The 17,784-nt window shown below is 44.3% G+C and overlaps 1 protein-coding gene across 2 annotated transcripts in view; it reads right to left on the reverse strand.

The window, feature by feature from the left end:
- The window catches only part of SOS1 (SOS Ras/Rac guanine nucleotide exchange factor 1), a 107,369-nt gene that overhangs the window by 56,220 nt on the left and 33,365 nt on the right, over positions 1 to 17,784 (reverse strand). For both annotated transcript variants that reach the window (XM_049784244.1, XM_049784243.1), the window contains exons 2-6: positions 16,772 to 16,897; positions 10,977 to 11,111; positions 7,319 to 7,483; positions 4,204 to 4,413; positions 2,229 to 2,372 (exon numbers count right to left, since the gene is read on the reverse strand). In XM_049784244.1, the coding sequence (XP_049640201.1) occupies positions 2,229 to 2,372; positions 4,204 to 4,413; positions 7,319 to 7,483; positions 10,977 to 11,111; positions 16,772 to 16,897 (780 nt within the window). The remainder of the gene's footprint in view (positions 1 to 2,228; positions 2,373 to 4,203; positions 4,414 to 7,318; positions 7,484 to 10,976; positions 11,112 to 16,771; positions 16,898 to 17,784) is intronic.

The raw sequence follows: 17,784 nt of genomic DNA on the forward strand, positions 1-17,784 counted from the left end.
TGCTCAGGGGACCATATGGAATGCCGGGATTCGAACCACTGTCCTGCATGCAAGGCAAGTGCTCTACCTCCATGCTATCTCTCCGGCCCCAACCCTCAGTTCTTCTAATGAGCATAATATTTCCAAAGTTGGTCCACATTGTAGCAAACACCAAAGATTCAGGGACTCAAACCCAGGGCCTCACATGTACAAGGTAAGTGGTCAGCAGAGCTATCTATCCCAGCAGATAGGTAATGTGCAATAGAACATATATTAGGTATTTATTTTTGTATTAGGTATTTTTTATTAAAAAGGAAAAAGTTATCCACCCTCAATTTTTTGGGTTTTGGACCATACCTGGCATTACTTACTGCTTAGTCCCAGACTTATTCCTGGCTCTCTGCTCAGGGATCTGTCCTGGTGGGGCCTGAGGGGTCACCTGGTACAGAAGCCCAAGGGGCCCAAGGCAGCCGCAGCCAGGGCCCAGTGCTGCACGGCTCACAGTGGCCCGTGAGGACCAGCTGCAGGGTAGGGCCTTGAGCCCAACCAGGGATACCAAGTTGTAGTGACCACCCATCCAGGACTGAGTGAGAGGAAAGGAGAGAAGAAACTGAGAGGGAAGAGAAGAAACAAACACCTTTTATTCCTCCTGGTGTTTGAGGCCAGCTTCTACCACCCAGGGGTTCCAGAGAGAGGGAGAGAAAGTTAGATGAAAATTCATCGGCCACCAGAGGCCGAGATTCAAAGAAGATATAAAAGCAAAAAGTTGCAAAGCAGGTAATGTTTCTCTGATACTTTATTTCTGGACCCTGTGAACCAGTAGGCACTGCTCTGGTCACTATTCTGGGCCTCCCTTCAACAGTTTAAGTTTCTCTTTTAATATCAGCAGACAAGGGGGTGTGCCCAAGGAACGTGTAAAGGGGCATGTCCAAGCCCATCTGCCATAGTTCTTCCAACTGTCTCTTCCAACTGCCATGGCCTTTGAGACTAATCAACCCAGGTTGGGCATTTGTCCTGCACCCACCTTAGCTGCTGTCCTGTCTCTGCGGCCCATAACTCTTACTACTTTGTAGATAAATCACATCAGCCCTTATTCAGAATTATAAGCACTACTATTTTTATAGTTGCTACACGTGGCAGAGTTCGTGCTGGCAGTACCCAGGGGTGGTGATCAGGCCTGCACCAGTCCACGGGACAGAGGTGGGCAGGGCACCAGGTAGACCCAAGGTTCTAGCGTTCACACTCGGAGCCTTCCACCTAGCTCTCTCCATTCCAAACGGTCATGTCTATTCCCTTAATACCCATATGATTTAAGATCAGCTCCTTACATACTGGATTTGTAGGTTACTTGAGTCACTGATATCACCATTACGTGATTTTTTTTTTATCCACAAATAATATATATTTCCATTCACTCCTATCTTCCTTGTGAATCTAACTATGGTGATTTCTGGGGTTGACAGTAAATGACAAAATTAATATATCTGGGTGGGTGGGGAGGTGGTCAGGCAACTATTTGTACATCCAAGTTCACCTGTGTTCTATGTTCAGGTTTTACTCTGGGTGTGTTCAATGGGCCATATGTACAGTACCTGGGACAGAGCCCATGTCGGCGCCATGAAAAGCAGTGTCTTAACATCTGTAGCATCTCTCTAATCCCAGTGTTAAAACTCATAATGAAAGACAAGCAGGCATTCCTCAGAGCCAAGTACTTAGCTATGTCTATAGCCTCATTAAATGAGACACGAGACTGAGTGTGGGCTGCAAATGCTTCCCCTGCTGCAGAGTGCCTTTTATGGGATGAGAACACTTTATCTACTCATGAATCCATATATGAATGCAGCAGAAACTTGAGCAATGCGAACCCATGTGGATGAAAAATCGCATCTAAATTCTGACTACTCAAGAAATTACCAATGGCTGACTGAAGTCTTTTTTTTTTTGGTTTTTGGGTCACACCCGGCGGTGCTCAGGGGTTACTCCTGGCTGTCTGCTCAGAAATAGCTCTTGGCTTGCATGGGGGACCACATGGGACACCGGGATTCGAACCAACCACCTTTGGTCCATGCTTGCAAGGCAAACGCCACTGTGCTAATCTCTCCAGGCCCTGACTGAAGTCTTAACCATCAGCAAGAGGACTTCCAACAGGCAGACTCCATCAGGAATGATGAATACTTACTTTGCACGTGTTGTTACATCAAAAAGTTACAGTGAAGTGAGAGAAAATGTCGAGTAATTAAAGGACTTACCTCTGCCAAGTCTTCGAAGCAGCTCCCAACTAATGGGTGGGGACTCCCTTCATCTGTCATCTCCACAGTATCTTCAATGAGGCCAAGCAACTTAACACTGAGTTCGTGTATATCTACTATACGACTGAAGATGTTTTCTACATCCTGTTGGGAGGGAAAAGATCTTAATTTAGGCAGGATATACATATATATATATATATTTTTTAAATTATTATATATATATAAGCAAGATTTAAGTCAATAAATACTTTCAGGAAAATAAAGTTTAGCATGACAATACAATGAAGGATTTTAGCATCTTGCAAAGATGAGTGATATTTAAAGATTCTTCTTGCCAATTCAATACCAAAATCAAGAGTTATAGCACTGACAGACAATTTGCAAATACATTTCTCTATGGCAGTCATTTCCAAATTTAATGGTTTCAGGATACATACTCATTTTCTTAAAAATTATTGAAGATGGGGCCGGAGAGATAGCATGGAGGTAAGGCCTCTGCATGCCTTGCATGCACAAGGACAGAGGTTTGAGTCCCGGCATCCCATATGATTTCCTGAGCCTGCCAGTAGTAATTCCTGAGAACAGAGCCAGGAGTAACCTCTGAGCACTGCCTGGAGTGCAGTGCCCAAAACAAAACACATTATTGAAGATGCCAGAAAGTTTCTGGTATATAGCTGTATCTACTAATATCTATCATTTCAGAAATTTAAACCAAGAAAAACTGAAACAATTGGAAAACAATGATAAATAGTAGACATATAAAGCTTTATTTTTCTAAAATGAAAATTAAGTGAGACTGACATTATTATTTGCAATCATCTAAAATCAAATTTAGTACATAATAGCTGGATTTCATATATTTTGCTGCATTCAATTTGTTGTGATATATTGTTTAGTTAAATATCAAAATCCCTGAACTTTTCATCACTCAAAAGAGAAAAATCCAGGGGCCAGAGTAGTGGCGCAAGCGGTAGGGCGTCTGCCTCGCGCAAGCTAGCCTAGGATGGACCATAGTTCAATCCCCCAGCGTTCCATATGGTCCTCTAAGTCAGGAATGATTTCTGAACACAGAGCCAGGAGTTAACACCTGAACGTCACTGGGTGTGGCCCCCAAAACCAAAACAAACAAACAAAAAAGACAAAATCCATAATTATTAGCGGCATTTTCCATCTTTATTTCCACCTTCATCTCTGACAACCATATGGTCCCCAAGCCCCACCAGGAGTGATCCCCAAGCACAGAGCAGGAGGCAGCTATGGTATGACCCATGAACATCATCAGGTGTGTGTAGAGGGGAAAGGGACTGCAAGGAACGGCAATCAGGGTCTCAGAAGTGCATGTCTCTTCTCATCGCTCTGTCACAGCTCTTTCCCTGTGTCAATGTCTTCTGGGAAGCAGAATTAACTTTTTTTGGTTTTGGTTCACACCCAGCAGTACTCACAGGACTGTATATGGTGCCAGGGATAGAACCTAGGCCAGCCACATGCAGGGCAAAAGCCTTAGACCCTGTCTCCTCTCTCTAGCCTCCCAAATTGTCATTTTAAGGAAATCCAGTTCATTAATTTTTACTTTATGAATCTCGATACTTGATCTTGATATATTTTTGGTTTCTGGGTCACACCCGACTGTGCTCAGGGGCTACTCCTGGCTCCACGCTCAGAAATCGCTCCTGGCAGGCTCGGGGGACGCTATGGAATGCCAGGATTTGAACCACCATCCTTCTGCATGCAAGGCAAATGCCTTACCTCCATGTTATCTCTCTGGCCCCTGATCTTGATATTTTATGGATCTAGATCTAGAGCTAGTGTATTTTAAACTAGTTTATTGTTTCTGACGTTTCACTTACGGCACCTGTTGTAGAAACTGTATTTATGATTTATGGATCACAATTTAAAAGAACACAAATTCATGAACCGCTGATCAAACAAAACTAGGAGCCCAAGCGAGAATGACCTACACGTTCACAATACTTACATTGGCTGAAAACAACTTTGAGTTGGAGACAAATGGCTCTCTAAAGACTTTTATGATTAAATTTAGTTCCCTTATATACTGTCGAATTTCTGCCATGAATGCTTTCACTAGATCATAGTAAGTCTGCTCTCCTGAGGTGGAAGGCTCTTCATCAGTCAAAGATAATATATTTATATCTTCTACATCTTGGTGAAACATGTCCATCAGCACCTAGAGATACAAAAAGTGAAATAAAATGTGAGTCAAATTAAATTTTAAATTAATTTTAAATTAAATTTTAAATTAAACGTCAAAGCAGCTCTTTAAGTACATTGAATCAATGACCAAAGGTACCAGGATCTCTTTTTTGTGAATCAAACACCCTCTGTATCTTTCTTAAAATAGACTACATCTGACACTGCCCCAGACTTCTGTTAAAGCTAGTGTGTGTCTCGCTGACCTGTTATTTCCAAGCTGTTCTGTTTGAGATTCTCTCTGAACTCACTTTTCCCCATTTGATTCTTGCCATCCTCTCACAGCTGAGCGAGTCTATAGTCTGTGCTTGGCCTTTATCTGGCCACCGAGACAAGTTCAGTTCCTCCCCTATAAGTCCAGGATCACTATTCCCGATAACCTCATCTCAGCATTTGCTCAGCCTCAGGAGCATTATCCCACAACCCAGGGTAATAATATTGTACTTCCTATTACTTCGTGATATACCAATCTCCTGTGATCACTTCTGAAGTCTACTGAAGACTTTCTCACTCTCCCACTGGTGAACACAAAGTAAGCACTCAAAATATTATTTTCTGATTCATTTAAACTACCTTCTACAGCTTGAAAAGAATTATTTAAAAAGCAACTATTGCCGGAGAGACAGCACAGCGGTAAGGCGTTTGCCTTAGACGCGGAAGGACAGTGGTTCCAATCCCGGCATCCTGTATGGTCCCCCATGCCTGCCAGGAGTGGTATCTGAGCTTGGAGCCAGGAGTACCTCCTGAGCGCTGCCAGGTGTGACCCAAAAACCAAAAAAAAAAAAAAAAAAAAATTATAATAAAAAATAAATAAAAAGCAATTATTTATTTCAAAGTACAAAAACACTGAAAACATTTTTCAGATATGGTGATTTGGGATGTGTTTATTCTGTTTTTTTTTTTTTTTTTTTTCGTTTTTTTGGGGGGAGGGCCACACCCATTTGATGCTCAGGGGTTTCTCCTGGCTAAGCACTCAGAAATTGCCCCTGGCTTGGGGGGACCATATGGGACGCCAGGGAATCAAACCAAGGTCCTTCCTTGGCTAATGCTTGCAAGGTAGACACCTTACCTCTAGCACCACCTCTCCGGCCCCGGATGTGCTTATTCTGAAAGAACAAATACTAAAACAGAACCAAGTGAAGGACCAGAGTGATAGCACAGCAATAGGGCGTTTGCCTTGCATGCAGACAACGCGGGATGGACTCAGGCTCAATCCCCGGCATCCCATATGGTCCCCAGAGCCTGCCAGGAATAACTTCTGAGCACAGAGCCAGGAGTAACCCCGGAGCACTGCCGGGTGTGGCCCAAACACCGAAAAAAAAAAAAAAAAAAAAAAGAAGCAAGTGAATGAAGTATTCAAAAACATGACATATAACTGGAAAAAATAGAATGAACTGCTTATCAGAAAACTTTTCCAAAGCAGTGTTTTAACTGACTCAACTTTGAACTCTGACAGGCCTAGAGATAAATCTAGCTTAGATTTAGAAACTTCTTGGGTCTGCAACACTTTCTTTATGTCACTGAACTTTTTGCCTTTTTGTTTTGTTTTGTTTTGTGGCCACACCCGGCAGTGCTCAGGGGTTACTCCTGGCTCTGTGCTCAGAAATCGCTCCTGGCAGGCACGGGGGGGACCATATAGGATGCCAGGATTCGAACCACTATTGGTCCTGGGTTGGCCACTTGCAAAGCAAACGCCCTACCACTGTACTATCTCTCTGGCCCCAACTTTTTGCCTTTTTATAAAATGTAGGTATAAGCAAGCACCTTCACCAGAGGGATAGTTCTCTACATGAAATGATGAAAGGAGCTAATCACCACAGTTTAACTTTCAATAATTATTTGTTCTTCATGTTATTATAGTAAAACCATACAAGTAAAAATCTAAAGAAAGGTATTGAAATGAAATGCAAAAGAGTACCGTATTTTCCGGTGTATAAGACGACTGAGCGTATAAGACGACCCCCTAAATTTGCAGTTAAAACATAGCTTTAGGCCTCTATTCGCTGTATCAGACAGAACGTTCCTGTGCTGCAACTGTATGTACCACAGTGAGCCAATCCCAACAAGCAAAGGTTCAAAGGTTCTACTGTCATAGACTTCTTCTCTGACTCTAGCCAATCTGAGCAGGCTTTTGACAGTGCAGATTCGGGTCCAGAACATTGTCTAATTTGCATGCATCAAAAGCCTGCTTGGATTGGCTGAGTTAAGAGAGGCGGTCTGAGCAGCCTTGCAGTGATTGGTCCCTTATCATAGGCCCCTTTTCTGGCAATTCTCCCCCACTACCTGAACCAAACAACACCCCATCCTTGGACCCTAGCACTGAACCACCAACACGGTTAGCTGGGTTTTGCCAGAAGTGGCCCCCAGATCTCCTGACTACTGTTTGGGAGCCCCCAAGAAAGAGATTTGGAAAGTCTGCGGCCTGATTTTTTTTGTTTCGTTTAGGGGCATATTGAAACATTTTTCGAGATATACTCAGTGTATAAGATGACCCCCAATTTTCGGTTGACTTTTTTTTGTTTCAAAAGTCGTCTTATACGCCGGAAAATACGGTATTTTGTCATTTTCTAATTTTTTCAAGTAAGTTCCTTCTTTCCAAGTCCTCCCATAAAAATAAATTCAAGAAACTCAGGACACCCTGTTATTAATTCTACCTGCTGGCAGCAACATACTGAACAACATATGACACATTTAAATACATTTTCTACTGCACCGCTAGCATTCTATTCTATTCACAGAAAGTGACCATCTCAAACAGTAGTGTGCTGACAATGGGAAATATCCGTTAGCAAATGATACACAAGTCTGCTGAACTGCACATTAGTATTCAATACGTCATGAACAGAAAGTGTAATAAAACCTGTTCAAGCTTGGCGCCCTACCTTGTCTGCACACATTGCCACTTTAATATCTTGCTTTGTGATTTCATAATGCCGTATATTCCGCACATAATTCCCCACCAGCTTTAAAATGTCTGCAGAAATGTATTCTAATACTGCTACTATATAATTAGAAAACTGGTTGTCAATTTTATAACCTAGGACCTCCTGCAAAAAAGAAAAAAGAGAAAAGGTCAAAAGAGTCATATACTAGAAATTTAACAATCAGAAAAAAAAAATTAGCGAAACATTTACTAAAACCTGTTATTATTAACAGAAATTAATTTTAAGTGCAAGCTAAGAAAAAGACAAAATGATCCATAATCATATACAAATCCAGTAGGTACAAATCAGTAAATACATAATACCTAACCCAGGAAGGGAAGGCAAGGCAGAGAGGAACAGTCCTGTCACCGAGCTCAGCATATCTGAAGTAAAAGGGACCAGTGAGAGCCTTAACCTTTGGCAGTGCATGATGCCACAGCACAGGGGACCCATTAGGGTCCGCTCTCCCAGGCACCAAGAGCACCTACAGAAACACTCTAGACGTTCACGCTGACTATCTGGGACCCTTTGGTTGGAACCATGGAGTGCTACCCTGTTCCCCTCCCAGACTAAATGCTAATCTTACCTGAGAGTCAAAGCAGCCCACTTCTGGGAGGGGTCTATGGAAGGTAACAAAGGGGCTGCCTGAGGGACATAAAAGGAATTTAGCAAGAAGCCCCAGGAAGGAGGATGGAGGGATGAGAGGCAGGTTTGAGATGCAGGGCAGCTGCAGAGAGGCTGCTTAAAAGGTTAGCTTAGTAGCCATGTAAGATATCGTATGGAGGTTAGAGCTTTGTAATAAAGCTGATGTCTCCTGAAATCTGACTACTGTGGATCATTTCCTCGCCGCTACCCTGAACTCGCAGACCTGCCGACAGGAAGAAGATGCAGGTGCCTGGACCGGCCGAAAAAGGATCCACCATCCATCATCCACCACCATCAAGGACATATATTAATTTAATTAATTCTACACTGCCAGACTGTGGAAATAGCTCCTAAGAGGGCACTGAGAAATTTTAATGTTAGACTTCATAGTATATGTTCTTTCTTAATTCCTATAGGAAAAAAATTCCATTTTGTTTTTGTTCATTTTGGGGGCCACAGCAGGTGGTACTCAGGATTACTCCTGGCTGGTTCAGGGGACTCTAAGGGATGCCAGGGGTTGAACCCGGGTGGCTACGTATGATCCAAATGCTCTCCCCATTGTGCTGGTCCCCATTGACTCTGGTCTCTAAATTACTTTTTTCAAACAAACCAACTAAGGGCCGGAGCAGTGGCGCAAGTAGTAGAGCATCTGCTTTGCACGTGCTGACCTAGGACGGACCATGGTTCAATACCCTGGCGTCCCATATGGTCCCTCCCTCAAGCCAGGAGTGATTTCTGAGCGCAGAGCCAGGAATAACCCAAGTATCACCAGGTGTGGCCCAAAAATCAAAAAACAAACAAACACACAAACAAAAAATTTCCAAACCAACTAAGTGGGCAATCTAATTACAACTATTAACTAAGATGTTCATTTAAAAAAATAAAGGAAAAAATTCTGGGTAGGTTTCATCTATCTTAAAAAAAAAAAAAAAATATATATATATATATATATTAAAAAGCATATAAACTGTACAAGAAATATAGTAATATATACAGTAACTTAAAAATGATACCTACAATTAGAGCATAAAACTAAAAGATTGAGATATATTAAGTGTTCACATATGTAATATTTTAATTCTCTTAAAATATATTGGGATAAAATGATTAGCAAAAATCATAAAAAGAGGGGCCGGAGAGATAGCATGGAGGTAAGGCGTTTGCCTTTCATGCAGGAGGTCATCGGTTCGAATCCCGGCATCCCATATGGTCCCCTGTGCCTGCCAGGGGCAGTTTCTGAGCCTGGAGCCAGGAATAACCCCTGAGCACTGCCGGGTGTGACCCAAAAACCAAAAAAAAAAAAAAAAATCATAAAAAGAAAAAGACACATTTAGGAACTTTCTGTAATATGTACCTACTGCCTCCGATACTCTACTTGGTAAGATTTAGAAGCAGTTATTACGAATCAAACAACCCTGTACTAACCATAACCTTCTCAAAGTCTTGCACAGTAATCAAGAATTTAGCTTGCTCACTGAATCAATAAAACAGAAATAACATTATAAAAGCTCCTAGCAGTTTTAGACACTAAATGAACTGACTTCAATGAGTAGAGGGACTAGAAAGGTTAGCTGGTCTTCAGGAAACTTCTATTCAGAGATTAGTCTCTGGTCTTTTCATAAAAGCTTATGTCTATGTGACTAAGTGAAGGATTGACCTGGAGGAAAAAAAAAATTTTTTTTTTCGGCTTCTGGGTCCCACCCGGCAGTGCTCAAGGGGTTCCTCCTGGCTCTAGGCTCAGAAATCACTCCTGGCAGGCTCGGGGGACCCTATGGGATGCCATATGGGATTCGAACCACCGTCCTTCTGCATGCAAGGCAAACGCCTTACCTCCGTGCTATCCCTCCAGCCCATGACCTGGAGAATTTTATACTGAAATGTAGATCTGATCATAAAAAGAGATCTGCACATTATCCTGTGTACTTTAAAACCTAACACAGGTGAAATCAACACTGATTTTTCTTTTTCTTTTTTTTTTTTTTTTTTTTTTTGGTTTTTGGGTCACACCCGGCATCGCTCAGGGGTTACTCCTGACTCTATGCTCAGAAATCGCTCCTGGCAAGCTCAGGAGACCATATGAGATGCTGGGATTTGAACCTATGACCTTCTGCATGAAAGGCAAACGCCTTACCTCCATGCTATCTCTCCGCCCCCCCCCCCCTTTTTTTTTTGTGGGTCACACCCGGCAGTGCTCAGGGGTTATTCCTGGCTCCAGGCTCAGAAATTGCTCCTGGCAGGCACGGGGGATCATATGGGGCACCGGGATTCGAACCGATGACCTCCTGCATGAAAGGCAAACGCCTTACCTCCATGCTATCTCTCAGGCCCCTGATTTTTCTTAATCCTTTTATTTATTTATTTATTTTTTTTGGTTTTTGGGCCACACCCGGCAGTGCTCAGGGGTGACTCCTGGCTGTCTGCTCAGAAATAGCTCCTGGTAGGGCCCGGAGAGATAGCACAGCGGCGTTTGCCTTGCAAGCAGCCGATCCAGGACCAAAGGTGGTTGGTTTGAATCCCGGTGTCCCATAGGGTCCCCCGTGCCTGCCAGGAGCTATTTCTGAGCAGATAGCCAGGAGTCACCCCTGAGCACCGCCGGGTGTGGCTCAAAAAAAAAAAAAAAAAAAAGAAATAGCTCCTGGCAGGCACAGGGGACCATATGGGACACCGGGATTCAAACCAACCACCTTTGGTCCTGGATCGGCTGCTTGCAAGGCAAACGCCGCTGTGCTATCTCTCCAGGCCCAATCCTTTTAATTTTGATTACTACTAAGATAAAATGACTTTAAATCATTTGCTCAATATTTATTTTCCTACAATTATTTTATCCATTCCAGTTATATGATTCCTTAAAAATAATTAAAATGATGCTTCTATTCTGTTGATTTTTACTACCCATGAAATTTTTTCAGTGCTTGAAAACTGTGGTTTTCATGTTGTTTTCTACAAGTGACAGGCAGTATTTTGGCTTTACCTTTATTAACAAAGAATGAATTTTTTCTACTGGGAGAGACAAAGAGTTTCTTCGCTTCCTCTTGTCGATGGCTGACTGGGCATCTGCTATTGCCCACTTATCAATTGGATGAGGGAAACTTTTCTGAACACGTTCCTGGAAAACAGGAAAATAGTAACAGACATTAAATAAACAGTGCTTATCAGTTACAAGTGAAAATCAAAGATACCGGGGCCGGGAAGGTGGCGCTAGAGGTAAGGTGTCTGCCTTGCAAGCGCTAGCTAGGACGGACCGCGGTTCGATCCCCCGGTGTCCCATATGGTCCCCCAAGCCAGGGGCAATTTCTGAGCGCATAGCCAGGAGTAACCCCTGAGCGTCAAACGGGTGTGGCCCAAAATCCAAAAAAAAAAAAAAAAAAAAAAAGAAAATCTAAGATACCCAAACTATGCTTTTTTACAAGTGATGCATATTACACACGTAATTAAGCTAAAAGGAAACTTTTTATGTGTCTTAATTAATTAGGAAATTAGAGACCACACTTTCCGTGTATTGGTTAGGGGGAAAAATCACAAACTACATTGTGGTCAAGTTAAAAGCAAGAATGAGCAGATGCCATTTAAAATAATACATAAAATTTTGAGAGGAAAACTAAGTTTAAGAAGCAAATCCCTAAATCTATTCTGTAATCGTTTGTCTTATTTTCAATACTAATTACAAGTTCAAGAAGCATTTTACATTGGAAACCTCTAGGAATTTTTGTTATCCACAGTGCTAGTACTCGATCTCTTAAGAACTATTTTAAGGGGCCCGGAGAGATAGCACAGCGGCGTTTGCCTTGCAAGCAGCCGATCCAGGACCAAAGGTGGTAGATTCGAATCTCAGTGTCCCATATGGTCCCCCGTGCCTGCCAGGAGCTATTTCTGAGCAGACAGCCAGGAGTGACCCCTGAGCACCGCCGGGTGTGGCCCAAAAACCAAAAAAAAAAAAAAAAAGAACTATTTTAAAAGCATAGAAACCAATCATTTACACCGGCAACAAAATTTTGATATAGTGCAGGACAGTGTTAGTTTGAACCCTTTAATTGTCATTGATTCTTTGAGGGATAGGGAGTGAAAGGGTTCCTCTTGTGGGAGCCAGAAACCAAACCCGGCAGTAAACCTTGCTCACCGCAGAGCCAGAGGAGCCCACCGCCAGCTCACTGTTTTCTTGTCTATTCGGGACCACTCCTGGCAGTGCTCAGGGGACCAAATGTACTACTGGGGATTGATTCAGGGTGTGAGCTGTGCAGGGATAGGAACAAGTGCCTGAGGCCATATACTCTGTTCCCAGCCCAGGTCATCTAACATCTCATCACCTTAATAAGTTTGTCTGAGAATCCCCACTGGAAGCAAGAGAACTGTTGTTGCAAAAGCTAAATTTCTTGACTTGGATAAACTCACTAACTCATATAAATGAAAGATACTTTGCTTCTATTCTCAGTATTTTAAATCTGCTAGCAAAATACCAGAATTAAAACCAACAAAGGTAGCTAGGACATGACTTCAGCATGTGTTCTTGGTTAGTATTCATCAGTGACCCAGATATAGCAAATGAAAATTCAGCAGGGCTGAAGCAGCAGTAAAGCAGGGACCGCCACGTGCTTGCCTGGGCTCATCTAAGAAATAGAAAGAAGCCTGGGAGCACCACACCAAGTGTGGATCAGCACTATTAAGTGTGTGGCCCTCAGAAGTACTGCAAACAGTGCTGGTCTCTGGTCAACAGCAACAAAGGGAAGCCCCCCAGCTCCTGCAATGGCAGAAACAAACAGCATGTATCCCAGATTGGTTATATATATATATCTTTATTCTGGAAAACTCTCCAGAGTTCAACTCTGATGACATGGGTTACCTGTCAAAAAAAACCCACTATTGAAACAAAGTAAGATACGTATGCCTTTCCTGAGTTTGCGATTACTTTGTTGGAGGGTGGTGGTTTGGGTCCGGCCTGGAATGCTCAGGGATGACTCCTGGCTCTACACTCAAGACTTATTTTTGGTGGTGCTTGCAGATGCTGGGGATCAAACACAGGTTGGGTCATGTGCAAGGAAAGCATTATACCTTCCACGATACTACTGTTCCAACTTCAATTACTTTTGAAACATTTGTTTTGTTTTGTTATTTTTGGTTTTTGGGCCACACCGGCAGTGCTCAGGGGTTACTCCTGGCTGTCTGCTCAGAAATAACTCCTGGCAGGCACGGGGGACCCTATGGGACACTGGGATTTGAACCAACCACCTTAGGTCCTGGATCGGCTGCTTGCAAGGCAAACACCGCTGTGCTATCTCTCTGGGCCTGAAACATCTGTTTTATACTTCTTGCTATTTCAAAAGAAAGTTCATTCAGTAAATCCATTAAAATATTAAAAACTAGGGACCGGAGCAGTGGCACAAGCAGTAAAGCATCTGCCTTGCCCATGCTAGCCTAGGACGGACCGTGGTTCAATCCCCACCCCGCCCCCCCCCACCCTGGCGTCCTATATCGTCCCCCAAGCCAGGAGCGATTTCTGAGGGCATATCCAGGAGTAATCCCTGAGTGTCACTAGGTGTAGCCCAAAACCCAAAAAATATTAAAAATTAAATGATTTTTTTTGTTGTTGTTGTTTTTTTGGGCCACACCGAGTAACGCTCAGGGGTTACTCCTGGCTATGCGCTCAGAAGTTGCTCCTGGCTTGGGGGACCATATGGGACGCCGGGGAATCGAACTGTGGTCTGTCCAAGGCTAGCGCAGGCAAGGCAGGCACCTTACCTCTAGCGCCACCGCCCGGCCCCAAATTAAATGATCTTAATGGAGAAAGAAAACTTAATTATTTCCAACATAAAAAATATCAAAAACACCATTATATCTTCTCCATATACTCATACAAGTAAATGTATATCTAGATAATACCTGGACTGGGAAAAACCAGAAGTTTACATTTTTCTTTTTTTTTTCGGTTTTTGGGCCATACCCGGCGGTGCTCAGGGGTGACTCCTGGCTGTCTGCTCAGAAATAGCTCCTGGCAGGCACAGGGGACCATATGGGACACCGGGATTCGAACCAACCACCTTTAGTCCTGGATCGGCTGCTTGCAAGGCAAACGCCGCTGTGCTATCACTCCGGGCCCAAGTTTACATTTTTCTAAAATACAATTTCAGGGGCCGGGAAGGTGGCGCTAGAGGTAAGGTGTCTGCCTTGCAAGCGCTAGCGTAGGACAGACCGAGGTTCGATCCCCTGGCGTCCCATGTGGTCCCCCCAAGCCAGGGGCAATTTCTGAGTGCATAGCCAGGAGTAACCCCTGAGCGTCAAACGGGTGTGGCCCAAAAACCAAAAATATATATATATAATTTCAGTATAATTCATACAAGTAAAATAAAAATTACTCGGTGCCAGTGAGGTGGTGCTAGAGGTAAGGTGTCTGCCTTGCAAGCACTAGCCAAGGAAGGACCACAGTTCGATCCCCCGGCGTCCCATATGGTCCCCCCAAGCCAGGGGCAATTTCTGAGCGCTTAGCCAGGAGTAACCCCTGAGCAAATGGGTGTGGCCCAAAAAAACAAAACAAAACAAAAAAAATTACTCTACAGCAGGGGTCTCAAACTCAATTTACCTGGGGGCCGTAGGAAGCAAAGTCAGGGTGATCGTTGAGTGCAAAGTCAGTAGTAAGCCTTGAACATTGGGGGGTGTGACCCTAACAACTAGAACAAAACAAAACAAAACAAAAAGAGATTCCTCTAGGGCAGGGCCACAAAATGTTGTACAGAGGGCCGTTTGCGGCCAGCGGACCAAGAGTTTGAGACCCCTGCTCTACAGGGTTAACTATAAGGTGACAGGTATATCGAAGCACTTTGAAAACCACAAAGTTCACTATATGCATCTATTACTGTCATCTATTCCCTTTCTAAAAACCCACTCGGTTGGAATAACCGGTCTTCCTTTATTCAGGATCATTCTTTACATGTGCTTGACCCACCTGGGCGGAAGCACCTCTGGATTGACCCCTCTCCCTCCCTGTTCTCCACTTATTGGGGAGGTCCTACTCTTCCCAATAAAGACCTCGGGTCAGAGAGCCCTTTTTTGGTTTCTACCCCACCTCTAGCCTGTCTGCCTGCCAGTACCCTCTGGTTGCTTGCAGAGCTTGTGATAGAAAGTTCAAGAACCCAATTTATCTTCCTAACCTGTGTGGATTATTTCTTGTGTCAGCATTGTTCCCTGGGGGTGGGGCTCTATCAATTCCATTTTATGTACTTAAAACGTAGGTACTTAAGGGCATCCATGATAAGTACTTAAAATTATTAATGCAAGGCACATGGTAAACATGGTGAAGGCATAGGGTCTTCATCACTGACGAAATTTTCTTTTAACAGCTCAGGGACCAGAGGTTCAGCCCCAAGGGCAGTGCAGTGATCTCTCAGAGTACCTCACCCGGTAGTATAGTAAGATGACACCCAGCTATACCCAAAACAAAGGTGTTCCCCTCCCCATCTTCCTTTCCTTTAAACCTGTCCCTCTGATATGTAAAAGCCCACCTGGATCACTCTACCCTCCCCCTACTGGTGGGACTTGTGCTAGGAGAATAAAGAAAGGTCAGTTTAGTTTGGTGCACAGAGACCACGAGGCAAGAAGCAAACTCACTCCATGTTTCTCTCCCAACTAGCGTGGTTTATTACTTCTTAGGCCGTTACCCAGCTTCTTCAAATCTTTCTGTCTGAAGGTGGAACTACAGAGTGTGGGGTGATTTCACAATGTAGGGATAGATTTTACACAGTCCCATCTCTAGCAGAGCACTGGTGGCAGGGCCAGAGGGACCCAATCACTTGTCCATCTTCAGATTCCCCACCTCCTTCCTGGGTGCCCTCTCACACTTATGCATTGCATTCAGTGGTGAAATAGGAAAGGAAAGCTCCCTAGATACTGCTATTAAGGGAGGCAGCACGTATGTGGACAGTGAAGACCCCCCCAACACCCACGAGTCTCCACTGGGGGGGGGGGTGTTTCATGGGCTAGACAACCCTGTGCTTGTAGAAAACTGCGTCCCATCCTCAGCACCAAGAGTGACCGCTGGGTGCTAAGTTTGTCATCCTGAGTACTGCCAGACAAAACAAACACACTGTGCCTGAAGCTACAGAGCAGATCCTCAAAAACCAGCCATTCCTCTAGTTCACCTGTGCCCTGTTCCATCTTATTCAGCTGGTCCGGTGCTTTTCAGCAGTTTCTCAGGAGATATTCTTTGTGCCAGGTTCTCAGTTCTCGGGGGAGTAGGTCAGAAATAGTTTAGCAGCTAAAACATATATAAGCTATCGTACACCAATACATTCAAAATAAGTCCTTCACTTTAAAATTCATAAACAGGGGGTCGGAGAGAGAGCACAGTGGTTGGGCATTTGCCTTGCACACGGCCGACCCAGGACAGACCTGAGTTCCATTCCCGGCATGCCATATGGTCCCTGCCAGGAGTAATTTCTGAGCGCATGGCCAGGAGTAACCCCTGAGCATCACTGGGTGTGACCCAAGAACCAAAAAACAATTTATAAATGGGGGGCCCTTAGTGACATTAGAATGAGGGTAAGCCTACTTTACACAAGCAGAGCAGAGCTGAGCTCAGTCCCCAGCCACCCTATATGGTCTGCTGGGGCCTGCCAGGAATTAGCCCTGAGCACTGTCAAGAGTTCAGTTGACAGTGACAACGACAACAAAAAGGTGTGCATATTCACACATGGAGAGCAGAAAGCAAACTCTTGGCCCCTGACTGGCATTACAACAGCACAGGCTAGTGACAGGGACACAAGGCGAAGTGGGTCCCACCTCCACGTCAGAAGCGCTCCGGGGCTGCGTCTGACACAGCATGTTCAGGAGCTGCAAGATGAGTTCCTCGACATACTGAAGAGCATCGTCACTAGACTCGAGGGTCGGGTGGACTTGCCCCTGGACCTGCAGGAGAAAGAAAAGGATTCAGATACGGGTGGACTTCGTTGAAGAAAGCGACCTTTAAAAAATATGTACCTGCACTCAGAACCGTCTCAGGTTTGCGATGACAGGTCTGAACATGACACACACACACCCCCAGGACCCAAAGTTCTCGAGCTTTCCCAGCGTCCCGGCCATGTGGACCATGCACGCTTCCACAGGAGGAACATTGACTGCATCCTCGTCTTTCTGCTAAGACCAGGGTGACTCTCCCTCAGGTGTGGGAGTGAAGAGAGACTCAGTGGGGATCAGAGACTGAAGCTTAGAAGGTTTTGCCAAGAACCACTGTTGAGAACATTACTCAACAGACTATTTGAGCGAAGCTCATCTGCGGATCTGACCCGAAAGACCCTTTGGCGGAGTCTCTTGAGGAAGTGGTTGAGGGTCCAGGTACAAGACCCAGTGTCATCTGCTTCAGCCTGCTCATCGACCTGCCCGAACCCTCCAGACCTCTTAAATTCAATCTTACCTGCTACGTGGCCAGAACCTGAGCTTACACTAAAACCCAGTATGTCCGCCTTTACGTGCCTCCCTTTGTCACTATGAGCCCAAACTAATCCCTATGTTTAAAAAATAATGGAAGAGGCGGTTCTAGGAGCTAACATATTACCCTGCAAAGGAAGCCCACTTGGGCAGAGAGAGCTCAACATTCGGGGAGTGGGGAGGCATTTCGACCTACGTGCTGAACTCACACACACACACACACACACACACACACACACACACATTTCGACCCAAGTGCTGAACACACATACATACATACACACACTCATAGTAAAACCCTGCTGGCCCCAACCAGGGATGCCCGTGGCCCTCACCACCTCCAGCTAAAGTGGTATATGATTAAAAAT

The sequence above is a fragment of the Suncus etruscus genome, chromosome 12, assembly GCF_024139225.1.
Source record: "Suncus etruscus isolate mSunEtr1 chromosome 12, mSunEtr1.pri.cur, whole genome shotgun sequence".
NCBI classification, from domain to species: Eukaryota; Metazoa; Chordata; class Mammalia; order Eulipotyphla; family Soricidae; genus Suncus; species Suncus etruscus.